The following is an 18,805-nucleotide window of genomic DNA, read 5'->3' as shown; positions in this document are numbered from 1 at the left end:
GGGTATCAGGGAGATGCTTCTCTCTGCCGTCCATCCTGCAAGGGCACTACTCATCGCTGGTTCCTCGGAGGAGAGGAAATCCACTTCCTCACTTGACAAAAAAAAAAAAAAAAAAAAAAAAATGGTAGTGGTGTAATTTTTTTTTTTTTTTTTTTTTTTTTTTTTGCGCCTGTGATTCATCCTAACATTAAAGAACCAAAACCAGTATTGCGTGATTAGGAACCACGACGTGTGTCAATTCATACCCAAGAGGACATTTCATACCCAAGATAAACACCTAAGCACTAGATAAACACCTAAGCAAGATGCTGTAATGATTATAATCTATTTTATACTATTTGTTTTTGTTTTGTCATCATTTGTCTGTTTGATTTTCATTTATTATTAGTTGTATGTTGATTCATTATCATTTACTATTTACCTGTTTGTTTATTATTCAACTATACCTAAGCATTTATTTATGAATTTTGTTATTTACAGTATTATAGTTTTTATTTATTAATTTATATTAATATAATCTTTTTTCGCATCTGACCTAGATATGGACCAAAAGGTCTCCTGTCGGCATGCTCCGCCTTTGTAATCCTTTGTAGTTCATACCACGAGGACAGTTCATACCCACGAGGACAGTTCATACCCACACCCAACCAAGACTCGCCCATTGACCCCTTCCCACATTCGTCCCCCCACCCCCCTCCCCCCAGGCTTGGGGGAGTCCTCCTTAGGCATCTTCCAGGCCCACGCCCGAATCACCCTCACGGTCATTTTCAGAGATGATTTTGCCAACAGAGTATAGGTTAGCGAGTGCTATAAGGATAGAGATAGAGAGATATGTGGTCACAAAAGTAGATTGATAAATGATGAATATAGAATATTAGAAATAATTAAACAAATTAATTAGATAGAACGAAATTAAATAAAACCCACCCATAGCCTCGTTCCCCGAATCTCACCCCTCTGGAACTGTCTAGTGTAGGCCTTATGGTCTCTTGCAGACTCCCTCATTCTTATGTTCTCGTTCCCCGAACCCCCACCCCTCTGGAACTGTCTAGTGTAGGCCTTATGGTCTCTTGCAGACTCCCTCATTCTTATGTTCTCGTTCCCCGAACCTCACCCCTCTGGAACTGTCTAGTGTAGGCCTTATGGTCTCTTGCAGACTCCCTCATTCTTATGTTCTCGTTCCCCGAACCCCACCCCTCTGGAACTGTCTAGTGTAGGCCTTATGGTCTCTTGCAGACTCCCTCATTCTTATGTTCTCGTTCCCCGAACCCCCACCCCTCTGGAACTGTCTAGTGTAGGCCTTATGGTCTCTTGCAGACTCCCTCATTCTTATGTTCTCGTTCCCCGAACCCCCACCCCTCTGGAACTGTCTAGTGTAGGCCTTATGGTCTCTCGCAGACTCCCTCATTCTCATGTTCTCGTTCCTGCTTCAGGCGGAGCGGAAGTGCCGCGAGTATAACCTGACGGCGCACTACCTGGACGCCTGCGTCTTCGACCTCATCACGACGGGTCAGGAGGACTTCCGACTCCCGGCGCACCACGCCCTCAGGGACGTCTGGCTCCTGGACCCCGAAGGCGCCAGGGCCCTCAGCAACCGTACCTCCGCCATCATCTCCTCCTCCGCCGCCGCCGGCGGGAGGTCCCGGGCTCCTCCTCTGACGCTCCTGATCACGTCGCTGCTGGCAGCGGCCACCTGGGGGGGCACCCAGGCCTCGTGGGGCCAAAGCCGAGCTATGACGTCACTGTGGGTCGTGACGTCACTGGTGGCGTTGATGGCGGGCGGCAGCAGGTAACGCCGTTTTGACGCTATGGTGGTGACGGGGAAGGAGGAAGAAGAAGAAGAAGAAAAAGTGGAGGAGGAGGAGGAAGATACGGTGTTGCTGGTTTTGACTTTGGAATGAAGATAAAAGCAAAAAGAAAAAAAAAGAGCGTGAGGGTGACCAAAGTTCCTTGAAGAATGTCGGTTCGAAAAAAGAAAATCGAGTTTTTTTGTAATCTTATTTTCGAAAAAAATGAACAAGAGTCGATGCGATTAAAGTGGCTGAATTGTTCAACCTCTCTTGAGGAGGGGGAACGCCCACGACCCGCTAAACAAGAATTAATAAACACTGTTGAGATAACTTTAACCTGTTGTGTATCGCGAATAAAAAACACGTAAGTCATTAAAAGTACACTGAAAAAAAAGTTTCCATTGGTAACTTTTACGTCGACTTCGGCGACAAAGGGGAAGGTAAGGCTCTGAGTTAGGCTGGACACTGAAACAGCCCCCAGAAGAGCTGGTGTCAAGATAGTGGGATCCTTAGCCACTCCCCAGAAGAGCTGGTGTCGAGAAGATAGTGTCCGAACGTGAGCAAGTTCTGGTGTGTGCAAACCGTGGTCGGTGCAAGGATTCTGGCCACTTCCTCGAGGGGCACAGACGAACTGAAAGGTATCGTGTCCATTGGCCTCGACTTCGATGATGATGACGAAGTCCCCCGAAGTGCGTGTCGGTCGTGTCGTTGTCTGCGGAGATGAGAAACCCGGAGGATCTTCTCTGAACGTGGAGTGAAAGATTTTTTTATTTCGATTGTGTAATATATACATTTCCTGATATGCTTATACATTATATACCTCATATATAATCACACACACACACACACACACACACACACACACACACACACACATACTGCTTCTACCAGACCGAGGAAGATACGTTGTTGAAATGTAGAATGTGTAATGTATGTATAATTAAAAGTAAAGGTCAATTTATTTACATGTAAATATATATATATATACATATACATATATATATATACATATATATATATATATATATATATATATATATATATATATAAAACAGAATTCGCTTTAATTGTAAGCCATCAACGTCAAGTAACTCGAAGAGGCATACATGCAAAAATTGATACGCGTTACAGCTGTACCACATATCAGTTTCTGCATGTATGCCTCCTGGAGTTACTAGACCTTGATGGCTTAGAATCAAAGTGATTTGTGGTTGATGGATATAAATCTGTTCATTGGGACCCATTCAGTGTTGTACATATGTGTGTATATATATATATATATACATATATATATATATATATATATATATATATATATATATATATCACTTTGACAAAATGTTGTGGAACATATGTAGTAATTAATGATCACGAAGAACCCACAGTCGGAATAACAAGGAAACTTTAGAAGAATGTGTAACTTCTATATTTCGGCTAATAGCTATAGCCCTCTTTAGGAAAGTACTTTCCTGAAGAGGGCTATAGCTATTAGCCGAAATATAGAAGTTACACATTCTTCTAAAGTTTCCTTTTATTCCGACTGTGGGTTCTTCGTGATTATATATATATATATATATATATATATATATATATATATATATATATATATATATATATATATATATATACATATATATACATATACATATATATATACATATATATAGATATATATATACATATATATACATATTATATATATACATATATACATATATATATATATATGTATATATATACATATATATATATATATATACATATATACATATATATATATATACATATATATATTATATGTATATATACACATATATTCATATATATATATATATATAGGTTTCACATGTGATTACTTGCATACATGGGTAAAAATTAAGTTGTATATCAAAGTTCTTTCTGTAAGAACAGGAATGTGGAAAACAGGTTCTGGCGTTGGGGGCAACGTGACGTCAGCCGCGTCGCACTTTACGTCACATGAGTGACGAGGAACCACGACGTCATAAGTGATGTCACGTGGTTGCACGTGGACGCGTACACACGGGCGTTTACCTGACCACAACACTGACACGCTTTGATTGTGCTGTGGGCATTGTGACGTCGTCACGCCCAAGGGTTGTGACGTTATCACGCCCAAGGGTTGTGACGTCATCACGCACAAGGACTGTGACGTCATTACGCCCAAGAACTGTGATGTCATCACGCCAAAGGACTGTGACGTCATCACGCACAAGGCCTGTGACGTCATCACGCCCAAGATTTGTGACGTTATCACGCCCAAGGACTGTGACCCCATCACGTCTAAGGAGTGTGACGTCATCACACCCAAGGACTGTGACGTCATCACGCCCAAGGGTTGTGATGTCATCATGCCCAAGGACTGCGACGTCATCACGCCCATGAGTTTAGGGGCGCGAGTTGAAGCAGCTGGGCGTCAAGTCGGACGGCTTGCGGAAGCCCCTTATCGATGACGTCATGTGGAGGAGGAGGAGGAGGAGGAGGATGGAAGGAGGGAACAGCTCTAGTAAATAGCAACTTGCTAGTCTTGATGACGCTAGGATGTCAAGGACACGACGTCAAGAGAAGGAAGTCGCGACTTGGGAACTGTGACGTCACAGGGTTGGAGACGACGACTAAGGGTGACGTCATAGCCAGTGATGACGTCATAGCCAGTGACGAGGTGGAGACGAGAGGCCAATGTGGAAGTCCTGACGTAGAAAAGGAAGAGACGTTTTCGGAAGGAGTGGGCTCGACGTACGCCGACGTCACAGGACCTGTGACGCACGCACAGTGAAAGGACAACTCAAGCTGATGTCAAAGGAAATGATGACGTCAAGTTAAAGGACAAATCAGGCTGACGTCATAGGAAATGATGACGTAGGAGTGAATGGCGTCACGGAACCCAGCGTGCCAAGAGCAGAGTCGAGAGAGAAAAGAACATTGAGAACGAAATAGACGAGAAGAAGCAGATCAGTGCGCTGTTTATCGCACGATCCTTCCTCAGCGCACAAAGGCAATCAAGCCATCGCGTTCCCGTCACATTAGGAACCTTCAGATGAAGAGCGTCTTCTGAAAGACAACGTCCCAAGGCTTCCAGCGCAGCCCACACGTTCCCGAAGCACTCTGTGTGCAGCTTATAACCGTCTCATCTTACGTTAATCTGGTGTCAACGAGTGGCGGTGCCTGAGGGACTCGAGGCGAAGACGGCGCTGGCTGATCCGCGTTGTCATCGAAGAAACCTCTGTCCCGTTTTTCGGCGCCACAGATGTGTCGACGAAAATAATACGTTTTCAACAACTCAGTTGACAATCTTATATATGATTTACACCAAGATATATGTTTAGATACATATATACATCCATATACACAACAGACAAAGACACACACACACACACAGATAAATATATATATATATGTATAATTGTACGGAATTGTACAGCTGAAGAGGCACAAACTATTGTCTAATTCTTGAGTCTTTTTTTTTTCTCGAGATCGTTTCGAGTGTTTGCGTATGTGATTTGCCGGAAGTCAGCTTGTTCCCACGTGTCAAAAACCACACACGACTGACAGTCTCTTTGAGAAACCACGTGTCAGAAACCACACGACTGGGAGTCTCTTTGAGAAAATAACGACCTTCCTCCCCCCCCCCCCCAAATCGGTCTCCCCCAGAGGGAGAAGTCCCTTTTAGGAGACCCGAGACGTCTAGGTCATCGTTGTATACTAACTCCCCCCCCCGCCCCCCGAACTCAAACAGGTCCCTGCACCCATTCCTGGCCTTCCTCCTCCTGATCGCGAAATCTTAAACAACGTATGTCGCTTTTGTACATCGCCCTTGGCACCCGGAGCGCCCGAGATCGGGGACACGTGTTCCTCCGAGATCGGGGACACATGTTCCTCCGAGCTCGGGAACAGATGTTCTTCAGAGATCGCTAACAATTGTTCTTCAGCGATGGGGAACAACTGTTCTTCAGCGATGGGGAACAACTGTTCCTCTTGAGTTCGGTGACAAATGTTCCTCCGTGTTCGGGGACACATGTTCCTCCGAGTTCGGGGACACATGTTCCTCCGAGCTCGGGGACAGATGTTCTTCAGAGATCGCTAACAATTGTTCTTCAGCGATGAGGAGCAATTGTTCCTCCGAGTTCGGGGACATATGTTCCTCCAAGTTCGGGGACACATGTTCCTCCAAGTTCGGGAACAAAGGTTCCTCCGAGTTCGGTGGCAAATATTCCTCCGAGTTCGTGGACAGACGTTCCTTCGAAGTCGGTAACAGACGTTCCTCCGAGTTCGGTGGCAAATGTTCCTCCGAGTTCGTGGACAGACGTTCCCTCGAAGCCGGGGGGAAACTATTCGTCCGAAGTCGAAGAAGGATTACCCTTCGAAGTCGGGGACAGAGGTTCCTCCGAGTTCGAGGAGAGAGGTTCTTCGAAGAACGGAGACCCCTTTTTGCTATGGCCGTAAGTTCGCTTCGTAGATCGGCCGTGCCGATGAGCGTGCTCCCCCCCCTCCCCCTCCCCCCGCTCCCCCCATCCCAAACTTTTCCACAGATTAAGAGACTACTTCTGTGTAGTTGATAGTTTAACCGTTAATAGGAGAATATGTATATAGATAGTTCCTCTCGTGATCTCTTTAATAAACAGGTGGCATCGTGTCAGAGAGAATATTATCATCATTATAATTATGAGTATCATTATTATGAATTTTAGTAATACGTGTTGTTGATACTAATATTGACTGTATGATTTCAGTTATGGATATCATTTGCACCGAGCGCATGGTGGGTTAGTGACCGTGTGTGTGTGTGTGTGTGTGTGTGTGTGTGTGTGTGTGTGTGTGTGTGTGTGTGTGTGTGTGTGTGTGTGTGTGTGTGTGTGTGTGTGTGTGTGTGTGTGTGTGTGTGTGCGTGTGTTAGGAATGATAGCAGTGGATAGCAAAAAACAAACCTAGTAGAAGTAGGAAGCAACATTATGGTACAAGAGTATGGTGAGACAGTCATTGTGTTTTTGGGCGGAATAACTCTTCTGTGATTGCCTTGACATGGGTGGTTGGATGAATGAAACATGACGTCACATATTGTGACGTCACGTAGTGTGACGTCACGTCGTGTGACGTCACTGGATGCAAGCGGCGGTCAAACTGAAGCTAATTAGTGTTAATATTCTGATTTTTTCTCGTGGTAGAGCCTAGACATGTTTCTGGTCTGTACAGTACATAAGACGTGGTGTCATAGACAATATGCTATTCAGTATGTACCCTGTAAATGCTTAAGCCAAGAAACGTCTGATGAGATGTGTGTGTGTGTGTGTGTGTGTGTGTGTGTGTGTGTGTGTGTGTGTGTGTGTGTGTGTGTGTGTGTGTGTGTGTGTGTGTGTGTGTGTGTGTGTGTGTTAGACACAGGTATACAGTGTACATAGTTATGACGTGTAATGCGGGGCCTATTGGCCCATGCACCCCGCAATGTCCCCTTCAAGAGGGCACAGACACCCCCGTCCCCCCTTCCCCCCTCCCGTACATTTTATTTATTACTCATCCACCTTTGATTTATACTTCATTTCCCGTGTCATATTCACCAATTCAGTTTTATAATCAAGCTGATTTCCAATGGTAATGTCGTCATTACCGTCACTATCATTACCCATGTTATAATTCGTTGTCACGATTGTTTGACGTAATGTATTTTCCATTATTATCATTATCACCATTATCATTATTAGTAGTATAATTGTAATTATGATTATCATTTATGATTGTCATCAATTTATTACCATTATTTTCCTCCTTCCTTGAGTTCTGACGTGCTTGTGTACATCCAATGCAAAGAATTCTGTGGTTGGCATTCGGAGACTGTGATTTAAGTTCTAAGCCAACCTCCTATTGGTTGATTTAAGTTCTAAGCCAGCCACCTATTGGATGATGTGAAGAAACCACGCCTCCCGTGTGGAATCAGCCAATGAGACGCGAGCTCACTTCCAACGCAGGAAACAAGCTTCTCTCCGATTGGTCGAAAGATATGAACTTGCGTGTGCACCTTTTTTAATTTAATGTAATTTTGTATTTGATGTTTAATTTATTTGTCCGTGTTGGTGGTGTTATTTGTGTTGTATTGTCATGAAAACTGTTGCAGACGATTTGCATCAGATGATATCTGCATTGACACTGTATACTCTAGATGATACTTTTACTTTCAAATTCGGGAGAATTGACCATTTCCGCTGAACGCTTCTACACAGAGACCCGTGACGTCACTTGGTGTCAGATCAGACATGGGATATTTTAAATCCTTCTGCAAAAGCAATTTTTACTCAAACATACACAAATCTAACCATTTGTTATGTTTCTCTATATGATATTTGGTGGCCATTGTGCTCTTGAATCACTGAAAATCATCAAAACACAGCAAAAGCATATGTGAATACGGTTGCATAGCTGCATTACAATAAGTAGCTGTCATCATATATAAATCTTGATTAATTTTAATAGGGACTTAACAGATATTCACTCTAAAAAATGACATATTTTCTTAACTTCTTAGCGAGTATTTCCTTCAAAATTTCCTGTCTTTGCTGTAGACGTGTTCACATGTACACTTTGAACAATATTTGCAGAAGAAACTGGCCGTTCCGGGGGCAGGTATCTAACCTAGAGCACTGACAAGATACGTGTTGTCAAATCAGACACCACGCACGCATGCGCGCACACACACACACACACACACACACACACACACACACACACACACACACACACACACACACACACACACACACATTGTGATAATCAGCCTTGGTGCCCCATATACATATATATATATATATATATATATATATATACATATAAATATATATGTATATATATGTATATATATATATATATATATATATGTATATATATATATATATGTATATATATATATATATATATATTTATATATATGTATATATATATATATATATATATATATATATATATGTATATATACATAGTGTCATTTTTCTTACGTGTATTTGTTTGTAGGAAGTTTCATGTGTGTGTATACGTGTCGTAATAATGGCGTCTCATACATGCAGGTGTTTACGACCTAAAGGTCTCGTGCAGGTGTAATATATTTGTCGTTTTCTCTCGCCGGACCCGTCAATGATTGTACAGTATTTATTATTACCTGCGGGTCCCCCACTAGATCTAGCACGCAGACCTCGGAGAGAAACTTGTCCGTGCCAGCGCACGCACACACACACACACACACACACACACACACACACACACACACACACACACACACACACACACACACACACACACACACACACACACACACGAATCCAACACGTGATCCAAGACCATGGTGATTCTCAAACACACACACACACACACACACACACACACACACACACACACACACACACACACACACACACACACACAAACACACATACATACACACACATATATACACACACACAACCTCACCCCATGGCCATTTTGGCTACACTGGGTGCGGGTTCTCTACTGACAAGCTCCCAGACACCCACCCGACTACTCGCTTGGCGCGGGCCACACGCGGAGGCGGCGTGAATGAGTGATGACGAGAGTAGAATCCAGGATGTATTTTCTTATCTTAATGGCGAATGTTTCATGTAACGAATACATCATTCTCATTGTGTATGTAACATTTTTATGTTGTAGAGAGAGAGACAGGCAGTAGTCCAATGTAATAAATATTGCAATGTAGAATCCTTGTTTCGATAACCTTACGTATACACTCGTCGTAGCAAATGGTCTTCGTGAAGTCCACGAGCGGAAGAAGGTAAGATGATTATACCTCTGCAGTGCACAGTTGGCGTCACTTATAACTGGCACAATGTTGGGATGATCATATTCCATTTGGTAAACACGTTTTGTGTGTGTGTGTGTGTGTGTGTGTGTGTGTGTGTGCGTGTGTGTGTGTGTGCGTGTGTGGGTGTGTGATTCACCATGGTCTTGGATCGCGTGTTGGACTCGTGATCGACTGCTATTACCCTCCCGGATGGGGGCTCAGAGATCATATATGACTGATGTATGGGTAATGCTGTAATCTTACACACACACACAACTCCCCGCCCACAAGAGTTGGAGTACCGACTCGCAGCGTTACGATACTGAAATTATTTCAGCCCTGGGCGGGATTCGAACACGGACCTCCGTAGAGGCAGCCGGGAATACTGCCAACCGCGCCATCGAGTCGTGTGTGTGTGTGTGTGTGTGTGTGTGTGTGTGTGTGTGTGTGTGTGTGTGTGTGTGTGTGTGTGAATGATAAATGACCTTAAGAATAAAGGACTAAAACGTTTCCTTGTGAACTCGCCTATTTAACATAGACCTACTATAGAAGTGCTGTGCCTCGCTGCATTGCCTCAGACTCACGTCATGACGGGAAGGACAACGAAGGGGATTTTGGAGGGGTGTAGGGAGGGTAAGGCCCCAACTTGGCTACACCCCTTTGATAAGGTGGAAAAATGTGTGTGTGCATGAACATCAGGAGGAACGGGAACAGGAAAGGAGAAGAACTACCCAACGACCGGACACAAGAGTAGGTAGTTACCCCTGGGCGTCGGTGGATGCAAGACTCGTGGGGCACCTTTGTCGGACCGGTTTCGCCCTACAAGGAATAATGGAATCTTTTGTTGTCTTCGTTTAATTCTGGGCACATCCGAGCGCGCGCTCACTCAAAGGCAGTCGAAGTGGATTGATAATAAAGTACCATTACATAAAAGGGGTACTTTTGGACGCACGCCGCCACCCCTCTACTGATGGACCCGAGTGTGTGTGTGTGTGTGTGTGTGTGTGTGTGTGTGTGTGTGTGTGTGTGTGTGTGTGTGTGTGTGTGTGTGTGTGTGTGTGTGTGTGTGTGTGTGTGTGTGTGTGTGTGTGTGTGTGTGTGTGTGTGTGTGTGTGTGTGTGTGTGTGAATTTACCTAGTTGTATTATACGGGAAGGGGAGCTATGCTCATGGGGACCCGTTTTCGTATCTCGCAAGATCAAGTTTGTTCTTAAATTCTTGTATTGTGTTTGCACTCACTATATCTTCATCCAATTTGTTCCATATATCTATCACCCTGTGTGGGAAGCTGTTCATTTTCATGTCTCTTCTGTGGTTATCCTTTTTGAGTTTCATTGCATGTGTGTTTGAGTGTGTGTGTGTGTACGTGTGTGTGTGTGTGTGTGTGTGTGTGTGTACGTGTGTGTACGTGTGTGCGTTCGTGCGTGCATGCATGTGTGTACGTGTGTGTGTGTGTGTGTGTGTGTGTGTGTGTGTGTGTGTGTGTGTGTGTGTGTGTGTGTGTGTGTGTGTGTGTGTGTGTGTGTATGTGTTTGAGTGTATGTGCTTGCGCGCGCGCGTGTGTATGTGTGTGTGTGTTCGAGTGTATATGCTTGCGCGCGTGTGTGTATGTGTGTACCAGGCAGGGTATATTGGAAGCACCGTCAGGGCATTCAAGGCTAGAGTGGACGAGCATAAGGATCAGTCATGGAAAACAGGGCGAACACTCCAAAACCCCAACTCATTTGGCCGTGCGAAACCACACAGTCACTGTTTAGTCCCAGTAAGTGCAAATGTCCACCTCTGCGTGTTGCAAGCAGCTCATCTGGTTCAGAGAGTTGTTATGGATAACCACGGAATTAGAGTGGGAGACGAGGGCGTGTTCTAGGGCCCTCTGTATCTTTACGTCTTCGGCTTGGAGAGAGGACGCGGAGTTGCTGACTCTCCTGCCAAAGGTGCATCCATCAGTGACGAAGGCAGCTCCGGCCGCGTGTGGGCTGTTTCCACTGACCCGTCCGTATAGTGAGTCGAGTAACCAGGCCGCATCAGTGCCCGGATCCCGTTGTCTGCCAATGCGCGTGCTCTGTCTGGGAGGCATGTGCCCTTTGTCCTCGGGGGTGACGTAATTTTGAAAGTCGCAGGAGCCGGTACCCACGGCGGCGGGCATTTGAAGTCCGGGTGGGATTTCTGTATGCCCCTCTCGAGGAGAGGTTGACGCAGTTGGAAGGAATCCAGAAGTTTGGCCGCGTGAGAAAGGCAAGTGTTGGGGCGAAGTGGTGTGTCTACACGTTCTAGAAAGGTGTAGATGGCCCGACTTAGACCTGTCTCGTCGCGAGGGTGGAGTGCGCGGGCAACGCTGTTTCCCAGTAATGATGAGAGCCAGATCATCGGCATAGGAAATGATTTCGCACCCGTGGGGGAGGGGGAGCTCCAATACATTGGAGATCAGCACGTTAAAGAGAGTCGGGCTGAGGACCCCTCCCTGTGGTGTACCATTTTCTAGCACCCTGGAAACGTACGCGCGCAGATCTGCGTGACAGGTAGTCACCTATCCAGGTGAGAAGTCTGCCTCTCACGCCTTTGCAGGCGAGAGTGTCTTGGATAGCCAGTGGACTGGCTAGCTTGAAGGCCTTTTCCAGATCGAGGAATATGACGATGGAGGGCTCGCTGCTCACTAACGCGAGAAGGGTGGCAATGTTGTGGGCTGTACCAGTGCCTTTGCGTTAAGCGTAGATATGCTCATGCAACGAACCTAGTTTCCATAGCAATCTGTTAAGTACCATTCTTTCTGCTGTTTTCCCCATGCAACTGATCAAGCTGATGGGGTGGTAGGCACTGGGTTCCTCGGGTTTGGGGATTGGCACTATTGTGGCCGTCTTCCAGACTGTGGGTAGTCTGCCGGTCCTCCATGACGCATTGATTACGCGGAGAAAAGCCTCATCTCCTGCAGGTCCGAAGTGTGCTAGAATGGAGTAGATGACTCCGTCCTCGCTGGGAGCAATGTTCTTGTCAAGTCTGCGGGCGGCCGTAAGTTCGAGAGTGAATTCAGTGTCAATCTCGTCTGGCTGGGCCATCATGTCCCTGACGTGTTGGGTCCGTCTCTCCCGCAGCTGCTGTTATGTCTCCTGGGCACGCAGCGGTAGGAAGGCGCTGCTGGTTCGAGAGGCGAATTCCTCTACCAGCCGCTGGGCCTATTCGGTTGGGGCATGATGGGTTAGACGTGGGTGAGACCTGTTAGTGGCTACATGAAGTTTTCGCAAGAGCTCTGAGAGGGAGGTGTGGGTGTTGAAGCCCTCGCACCACTTATGAAATTTGTTTATCCTGACATGCGTAGCCGTGGCATGCGCTTCGCGAACTGCCGCTCGGAGGTTGGCAAGATTGATCTGTGCCCTATTCCGTCGGAAGGCGCGGTGGAACATGCACACCCTGTGGTCAGCCTCTCTCATTTCCTCGTTGTAGTACCAGTGGTTCTTGTGCCTCCGGGTGGGCTGTCCCTGCAGTGGAATCGTATCGCTCGCGGCAGCGTGGAGGGCGGCTGAGAAGTCCGCCTCCAAGCTGTCGACGTCCCAAGCCGAAGGGTTGTACTCAGTTGCCCAGGACGCCAGGGCGTTGGAGAAGAGAGGCCAGTTGGCCTTGGATGTGTTCCACCGCGGAATGTGTGGCACCACCGGTGGCGGAGCCACATCTCGTATGTACGTGCATACGGCAAAGTGGTCACTGGTGACAACGGGGTGGATCTCCCATCTCGCGCGGGAGGAGAGAGTGGCAGTCACAAGGGTTAGGTCAAGCCTGCCTCCCCGTACGTGGGTCGGAGAGCCGTCGTTCAGCAAGGCTATGTCGGGGGAGGAGTTCAATGTAAGGTGTAGGTGATTCCCAGCAGCATTGGGGCCCTGTGTGGATGACAGAGATGGGTGGTGAGCGTTAAAATCCCCTCCGAGGATGAGGAGTCTGTCCCCAGCAAGGGTGCTCACTTCCCCAAGGTCCAGGACCGCGTGACGGCCCCTGTACAAGTTGTAGATGGTGAAGGTCTTATGGCCTCGTTGTACGGGAACCCCGTGAGCTTCCACCACAATATATGGGGTTGGTGTCTTCGCTGCAGGGTAGGCTGTTCTTGACAAGAGTCATGCAGCCTCTTGTGGTGTCACTGCGCGGTAAGGAGAAAGTGCGATAGCCCGGGAATCGCACCTCCTCCCTTAATAGCATTTCCTGTAAAAGAATGATGTCGAAATCGTATTGGTGAGCGATAGCCAGAAGATATGATCTCTTACGGAGGAACCCGTTGATGTTCCACTGAAGGACACTCACCTCAGTGCTATTGAAGAAAGGCATTATCGGTAACCTCTGTGTCCATATCTGAGTCACTTCCGTCGCCCTGGGTGGCACCGGAAGTGGATGGTGCTGAGGAGATGCAGCTATCATCGTCGGTCTTGCCGCGGAGGTGGGGAATTCAGCTGGGTCAACAGAGAGCATTTCGGCGGGTGAGGCAGTGGCAGGGCTATCGGAGTGAACCAAGGTGGGGGAATTAGGGGGTTGCGGGCGGGGCTGGGCTGGGTCGCAGGAGGAAGGGGGTGTTGTCGCGCTGGCGGAATTGACGTGATTTTGTTTTGTGACGGTGGGTAGAGGGGGTGTGCTCGCCCGCGCATGTGTGCATTGCTCCCGTCGGCGGTGGATAATTTTCATAGCATCATTTGCCAGGGTATTGATTCCTTCGCTGCCAAGGTCCATGTGGCCGAGGGCTGTCTCAACCCCCGTGATAACTGTGGAGAGAATGTCCCTCAGGTCACTCTCTTCCAAGACAATGGCAGTGAGCGAAAGGGTCAGCACAACAGAGGGTGTAGGGTGCACAGTAGCGGTTGTGGGTGTGGGAGCGGTTGTGGGTGTGGGAGTGGACGTGGGTTCGGGAGTGGCTGTGGGTGGGTGTGAGTCTGGGGGTCACGACTCCAGCAGCATCGTTGGGAGTCGAGGAGGCAGAGGTTGTGGGTGACCGGCAGTGGACGTCCATTTTAGCGAGGTTCACGGCCCAACGTCGTGTTCCGGTCACTTGCTGTCTGTGGGAGGGGGGAGCCGTTTAGTGAAGAGAAAGTTTGAAATGGAAGGAATTTGAAGTTGATATAGTTGTGGAGCAAACTCACTTGCTTGGTTGTCTTGTTATTTTTCTTATTGAGGTGTTGATTTCTTAACTTTGTCGTGGAGCTTGAGGTTTTCGTAATTTTGGTTCTGGTTTGACGTCTATGAGTGAAGGTTATTGTGGTTCTTCGGTGAGGAGGGAGGGGTGTCTTGATCTCTATACGTCTCTTTTTTTTTCCAGTGTGCACGACTTTTTTTCATTCTAGTTTTTTACGTCTAGGGGATAAGTTATTGCAATTCATTGTTAGGGGTAACATATGATTTTGTCGTACTCGTTTTTTTTTTTTTTTTTGTGATATCACGTGCGAATTTTTTTTCGCAGGTGTTATCATTTTGGTAATTTATACGTTAACAGAACAATGAGAATGTGTTATCGCGAAATGTGATTAGTTAACGGATGCATATAATGATGGTGATGATGGAGGGAATGGTGGATAACTGTGTGGTGGTTGTGAGTTTTTAATATATATATTTTTTGGTTCGGGTGGGGGTCTATTGATTATTGGGGACACTCCAGACCACCAGTTGTGGTCGTGTCCGTCTTCTATGTCAATGTCTTGGCTGTGTTGAACTAACTTGTGGGTTAATGGTGTTAGTCTGTTCCAAGTTCTGTTTGCTAGTCTGTAGAGTCTTGTGCTTAGGGGTTCGAGTTTGTGTTGTTTGAGTAGTTCTTCTATCGTGTTTAAGTATATCGGTATGGAGTGTGTGGCGAATCTAAGTGCTTTGTTTTGTATTGTTTATGATTCATGTGGTTGAGTTTGTTTTAATGTGATTGTTGTTATTGGTATGTATTCCAGCTGAGGTCTCATGAGTACTTTGCATAGTCTTAGAAGTAGTTTGGTGTCTAGGTTTCTGAATCGTCTTAGTGTTTTTAGTGTTTTTCGGCTTGTTGTTTTCTGTTGTTTGTATGTGTTTGGAGACCTCTGTTGCCAAGTGTTAGTCCTAGTATTTTTATGTTTGTTTGTGTATTTGTGTGTCTCCTGTCCATACGTCAGGGTTTATGTGCAAGACTACATAAACAGAGACACAAATTCATCCTTTTCCTATTCAACACGGCCATGTACTTTGCGGATTTTGTTGTGGCTAAAGATAGAGGCGAGTCTATGCAATTGAGGAGATGAGCTCTCAGGGTTGAAACTTCCCTTTGACCGGATTTTACGTCTTCGCCTGGCACAGAATCGCCTCTGTGATCTGAAACCAGACAATTAAAAGAATAAATATGTAAACAAATAAACAATATCAAAAAACTGCGTGAACATGATGACAGGAATCGACACATCTTGCGTGGGTTTACATGTGCAGATTTGCAATACATCTTTGTCGCTATTTGCCTGCCTACGTTCGAAAATTCATCAGTACCACCTCTGCAGTAGAAACTGAATATTTCATGCATAAGATTCAGACCTATTGATGACGAAAGTTTCATGCATTTCTGAGCAGGTTATTCAATTTGAGGGCTTTCCACTGGAAGCCGTGTTTACCTTTGGTTTAAGATCCTTATTGCTCTCTCCCACTTCCGGCACATACGAGTATATCTAAATATGCATGTACACATGTACTAAATGATTCATGGATGTATTTGTGAAATACATATACATACAGGCACACGTATACATATACGTACATATATATAAATATTTTTGCAGAAACCACCGGGAAATTTGAAAAAACAGATACCGAACGTTTTCGTCTATTTAGACATTTTCAAAGGTCTAAATAGACGAAAACGTTCGGTATCTGTTTTTTATTTTTTTTCAAATTTCCCGGTGGTTTCTGCAAAAATATTTTATCACGTGTGTTTTGTGATTTCTTTGCATATATAAATATATATACACACGCTTTGGACCACCCAGCATTCCTGAAGAAGAATCTGTTGGTTCCAACTTCGCCTGCGATGGATGGGATCTACCACCGGTGTGGGCCAACGCCTTTGTTGCCAACGAGACTGCACACCTCCACCACCACCACCACCACCACTAACTCCTCCACCACCACCTCCTCCTTCGCCACCACCACCTCCTCCTCCACCACCACCACCTCCTCCTCCACCACCACCACCTCCTCCTCCACCACCACCACCTCCTCCTCCACCACCACCTCCTCCTCCACCACCACCACCTCCTCCTCCACCACCACCACCTCCTCCTCCACCACCACCACCTCCTCCTCCACCACCACCACCTCCTCCTCCACCACCACCACCACCACCTCCTCCACCACCACCACCACCTCCTCCTCCTCCTCCTCCTCCTGGCGCCTGATGCTAAAGCAAACATAAAGTCTTGCAATCCATTTTGTTTCTGCTTCTTCTGGTCTTTTCGTATTTGCCTGCGTAGTGCACATTGTTGTGTGCGTGTGTAGACATGTACGTGCGTGTGTGTGTGTGTGTGTGCGCGTGCACGCGTGTGCGTGCGTGTGTGTACGTACGTGTGGGTGAGTGGGTGGATGTGTGTGTGCGTGTCTATGTGCGTGTGTGTGTGTGTATGTATGTACGCACGTGTATGTATGTATACAACGCATACTTGTTTATCCGTTTATTAATCTTTATTCTACTCATCTATTTATTTATCTATTTATTTACCTATTTATTTATTTATTTATCTATCTATTTATTTATTAGAGTTGTAGGTTGTGGTTGCTTCTAGTGATGATATCACAGGTAAGGAAGGTGAGTGATTAACGAAGAATTTACATATCACCCATTATCACCTCCTTTCACTACCTCTCCCCACAACCCCCACCTCCTCAATCTCTCTCCCAATTCTCCCCAAACTCATCCTCAAAAAGCCTTCAATTTCCTCCACTTGGGCTCTATTCCCTCCACACATCCCTGACCCTCACATCACAATTTCCCATCCACCTCTAAGCACCTACTTCTCCCTTCCACCGACCCCCAACCACCGGGATTCCACCCGCCTCTCCATCTGACCTCTACATGGACTTATTCATAATCATTTCGAGTGAGTGACGTAGCTTGAATGTTTTCTCTTTTGGGATTATGGCAGGATGTCTCTCCTCTCTCTCTTCTTCCTTTCTGTGTCCTGTTTCTCTCCCCTCTCTTCCTCTCTCTTCCCCTTTCCTCCCCTTTCCTCCCCTCTCTCCCTTCTTTCTTTCTGTGTCCTGTTTCTCTACCCTCTCTTCCCTTCTCTCCCTCATTTTACATATCATTGTGAATCTACATACCGTATACTTGGAGGGACTTATACGGTATATAACCTCCTTACGTGGTTAACATTCACCATCGGCATGTTTTCAAAAACGGAGCTGCCTAGTGTAGGCCTTATGGTCTCTTGCAGTCTCCTTTATTCTTATGTTCTTATAAAAAAAATTCTCAGTTTGGGACGAGAGGGTGCAATGATGTCTCAGGTACACAGCTCAATGTATGGAAGCAGCAACTCCTGAAATAGCTTAGATGATATCGCTCAGGCTAAAACAATAAGCAACTTCAAACCTAGGGGAGATAGAGAAAGAAGGAGCCTTACGTGCATATCTCCTTTCGTGTATATTATCAGATGAATACAATTACCTAAATCCACACATACACACGGCCAGGTTACCGACTTCACTTACCCTCCTCGGCAGAGCCATACCAACGAAGCAAATGGACTCGCACCCGGCGAAGCCCAATTAGAACACTCCCTGTCTTATGACGAGGCCGGGGGAGGACGGAGATCCAGCCTCCGGCTTTAATTCGGTAATTACTCGGACATTAAAAGGCGCCTGGTGCTTCCAATTAGTCCGGGCAGAAAACCGGAGGGTTGTTTGTCTGCGTCGTCGGTCTCAACACGCATTCAAACCACTGATTCTGTTGGTCGTCTCCGCTGGTGTGGAGGGCAGGTCCATCCAGGTCTGGTAAGTCTCCATCACCCTCCATATATCTCCTTTTCCTTCCATCTCCATCACTCTACATTACCATCACCATCTCTCTCCATCTCCCTCCATCTCTCTCCTTTTCCCTCCATCTCTGTCTCCCTATATTTCCATCACCATCTTCCTCCATCTCCCTCCATCTCTCTCTTTTTCCCTCCATCTCTCTCTTTTTCCCTCCATCTCCATTTCTCTACATTTCCATCATCATCTTCCTCCGTCTCTCTCCA

At 46.2% G+C, this 18,805-nt stretch overlaps 1 protein-coding gene across 3 annotated transcripts in view; it reads left to right on the top strand.

Moving 5' to 3' along the window:
* The window catches only part of LOC143027192 (repulsive guidance molecule A-like), a 466,556-nt gene extending 463,777 nt beyond the window's left edge, over window positions 1-2,779 (top strand). For all 3 annotated transcript variants that reach the window (XM_076188358.1, XM_076188357.1, XM_076188359.1), the window contains one exon: window positions 1,434-2,779. In XM_076188358.1, coding sequence (XP_076044473.1) covers window positions 1,434-1,793 — 360 coding nt within the window. In that variant the 3' untranslated portion in view covers window positions 1,794-2,779. The remainder of the gene's footprint in view (window positions 1-1,433) is intronic.
* The last annotated feature ends 16,026 nt before the right edge of the window (window positions 2,780-18,805 follow it).

Source organism: Oratosquilla oratoria, chromosome 7 (genome assembly GCF_046742065.1).
Source record: "Oratosquilla oratoria isolate Oo_2021 chromosome 7, ASM4674206v1, whole genome shotgun sequence".
NCBI lineage: Eukaryota > Metazoa > Arthropoda > Malacostraca > Stomatopoda > Squillidae > Oratosquilla > Oratosquilla oratoria.
This window is presented reverse-complemented; position numbering and strand designations above follow the sequence as displayed.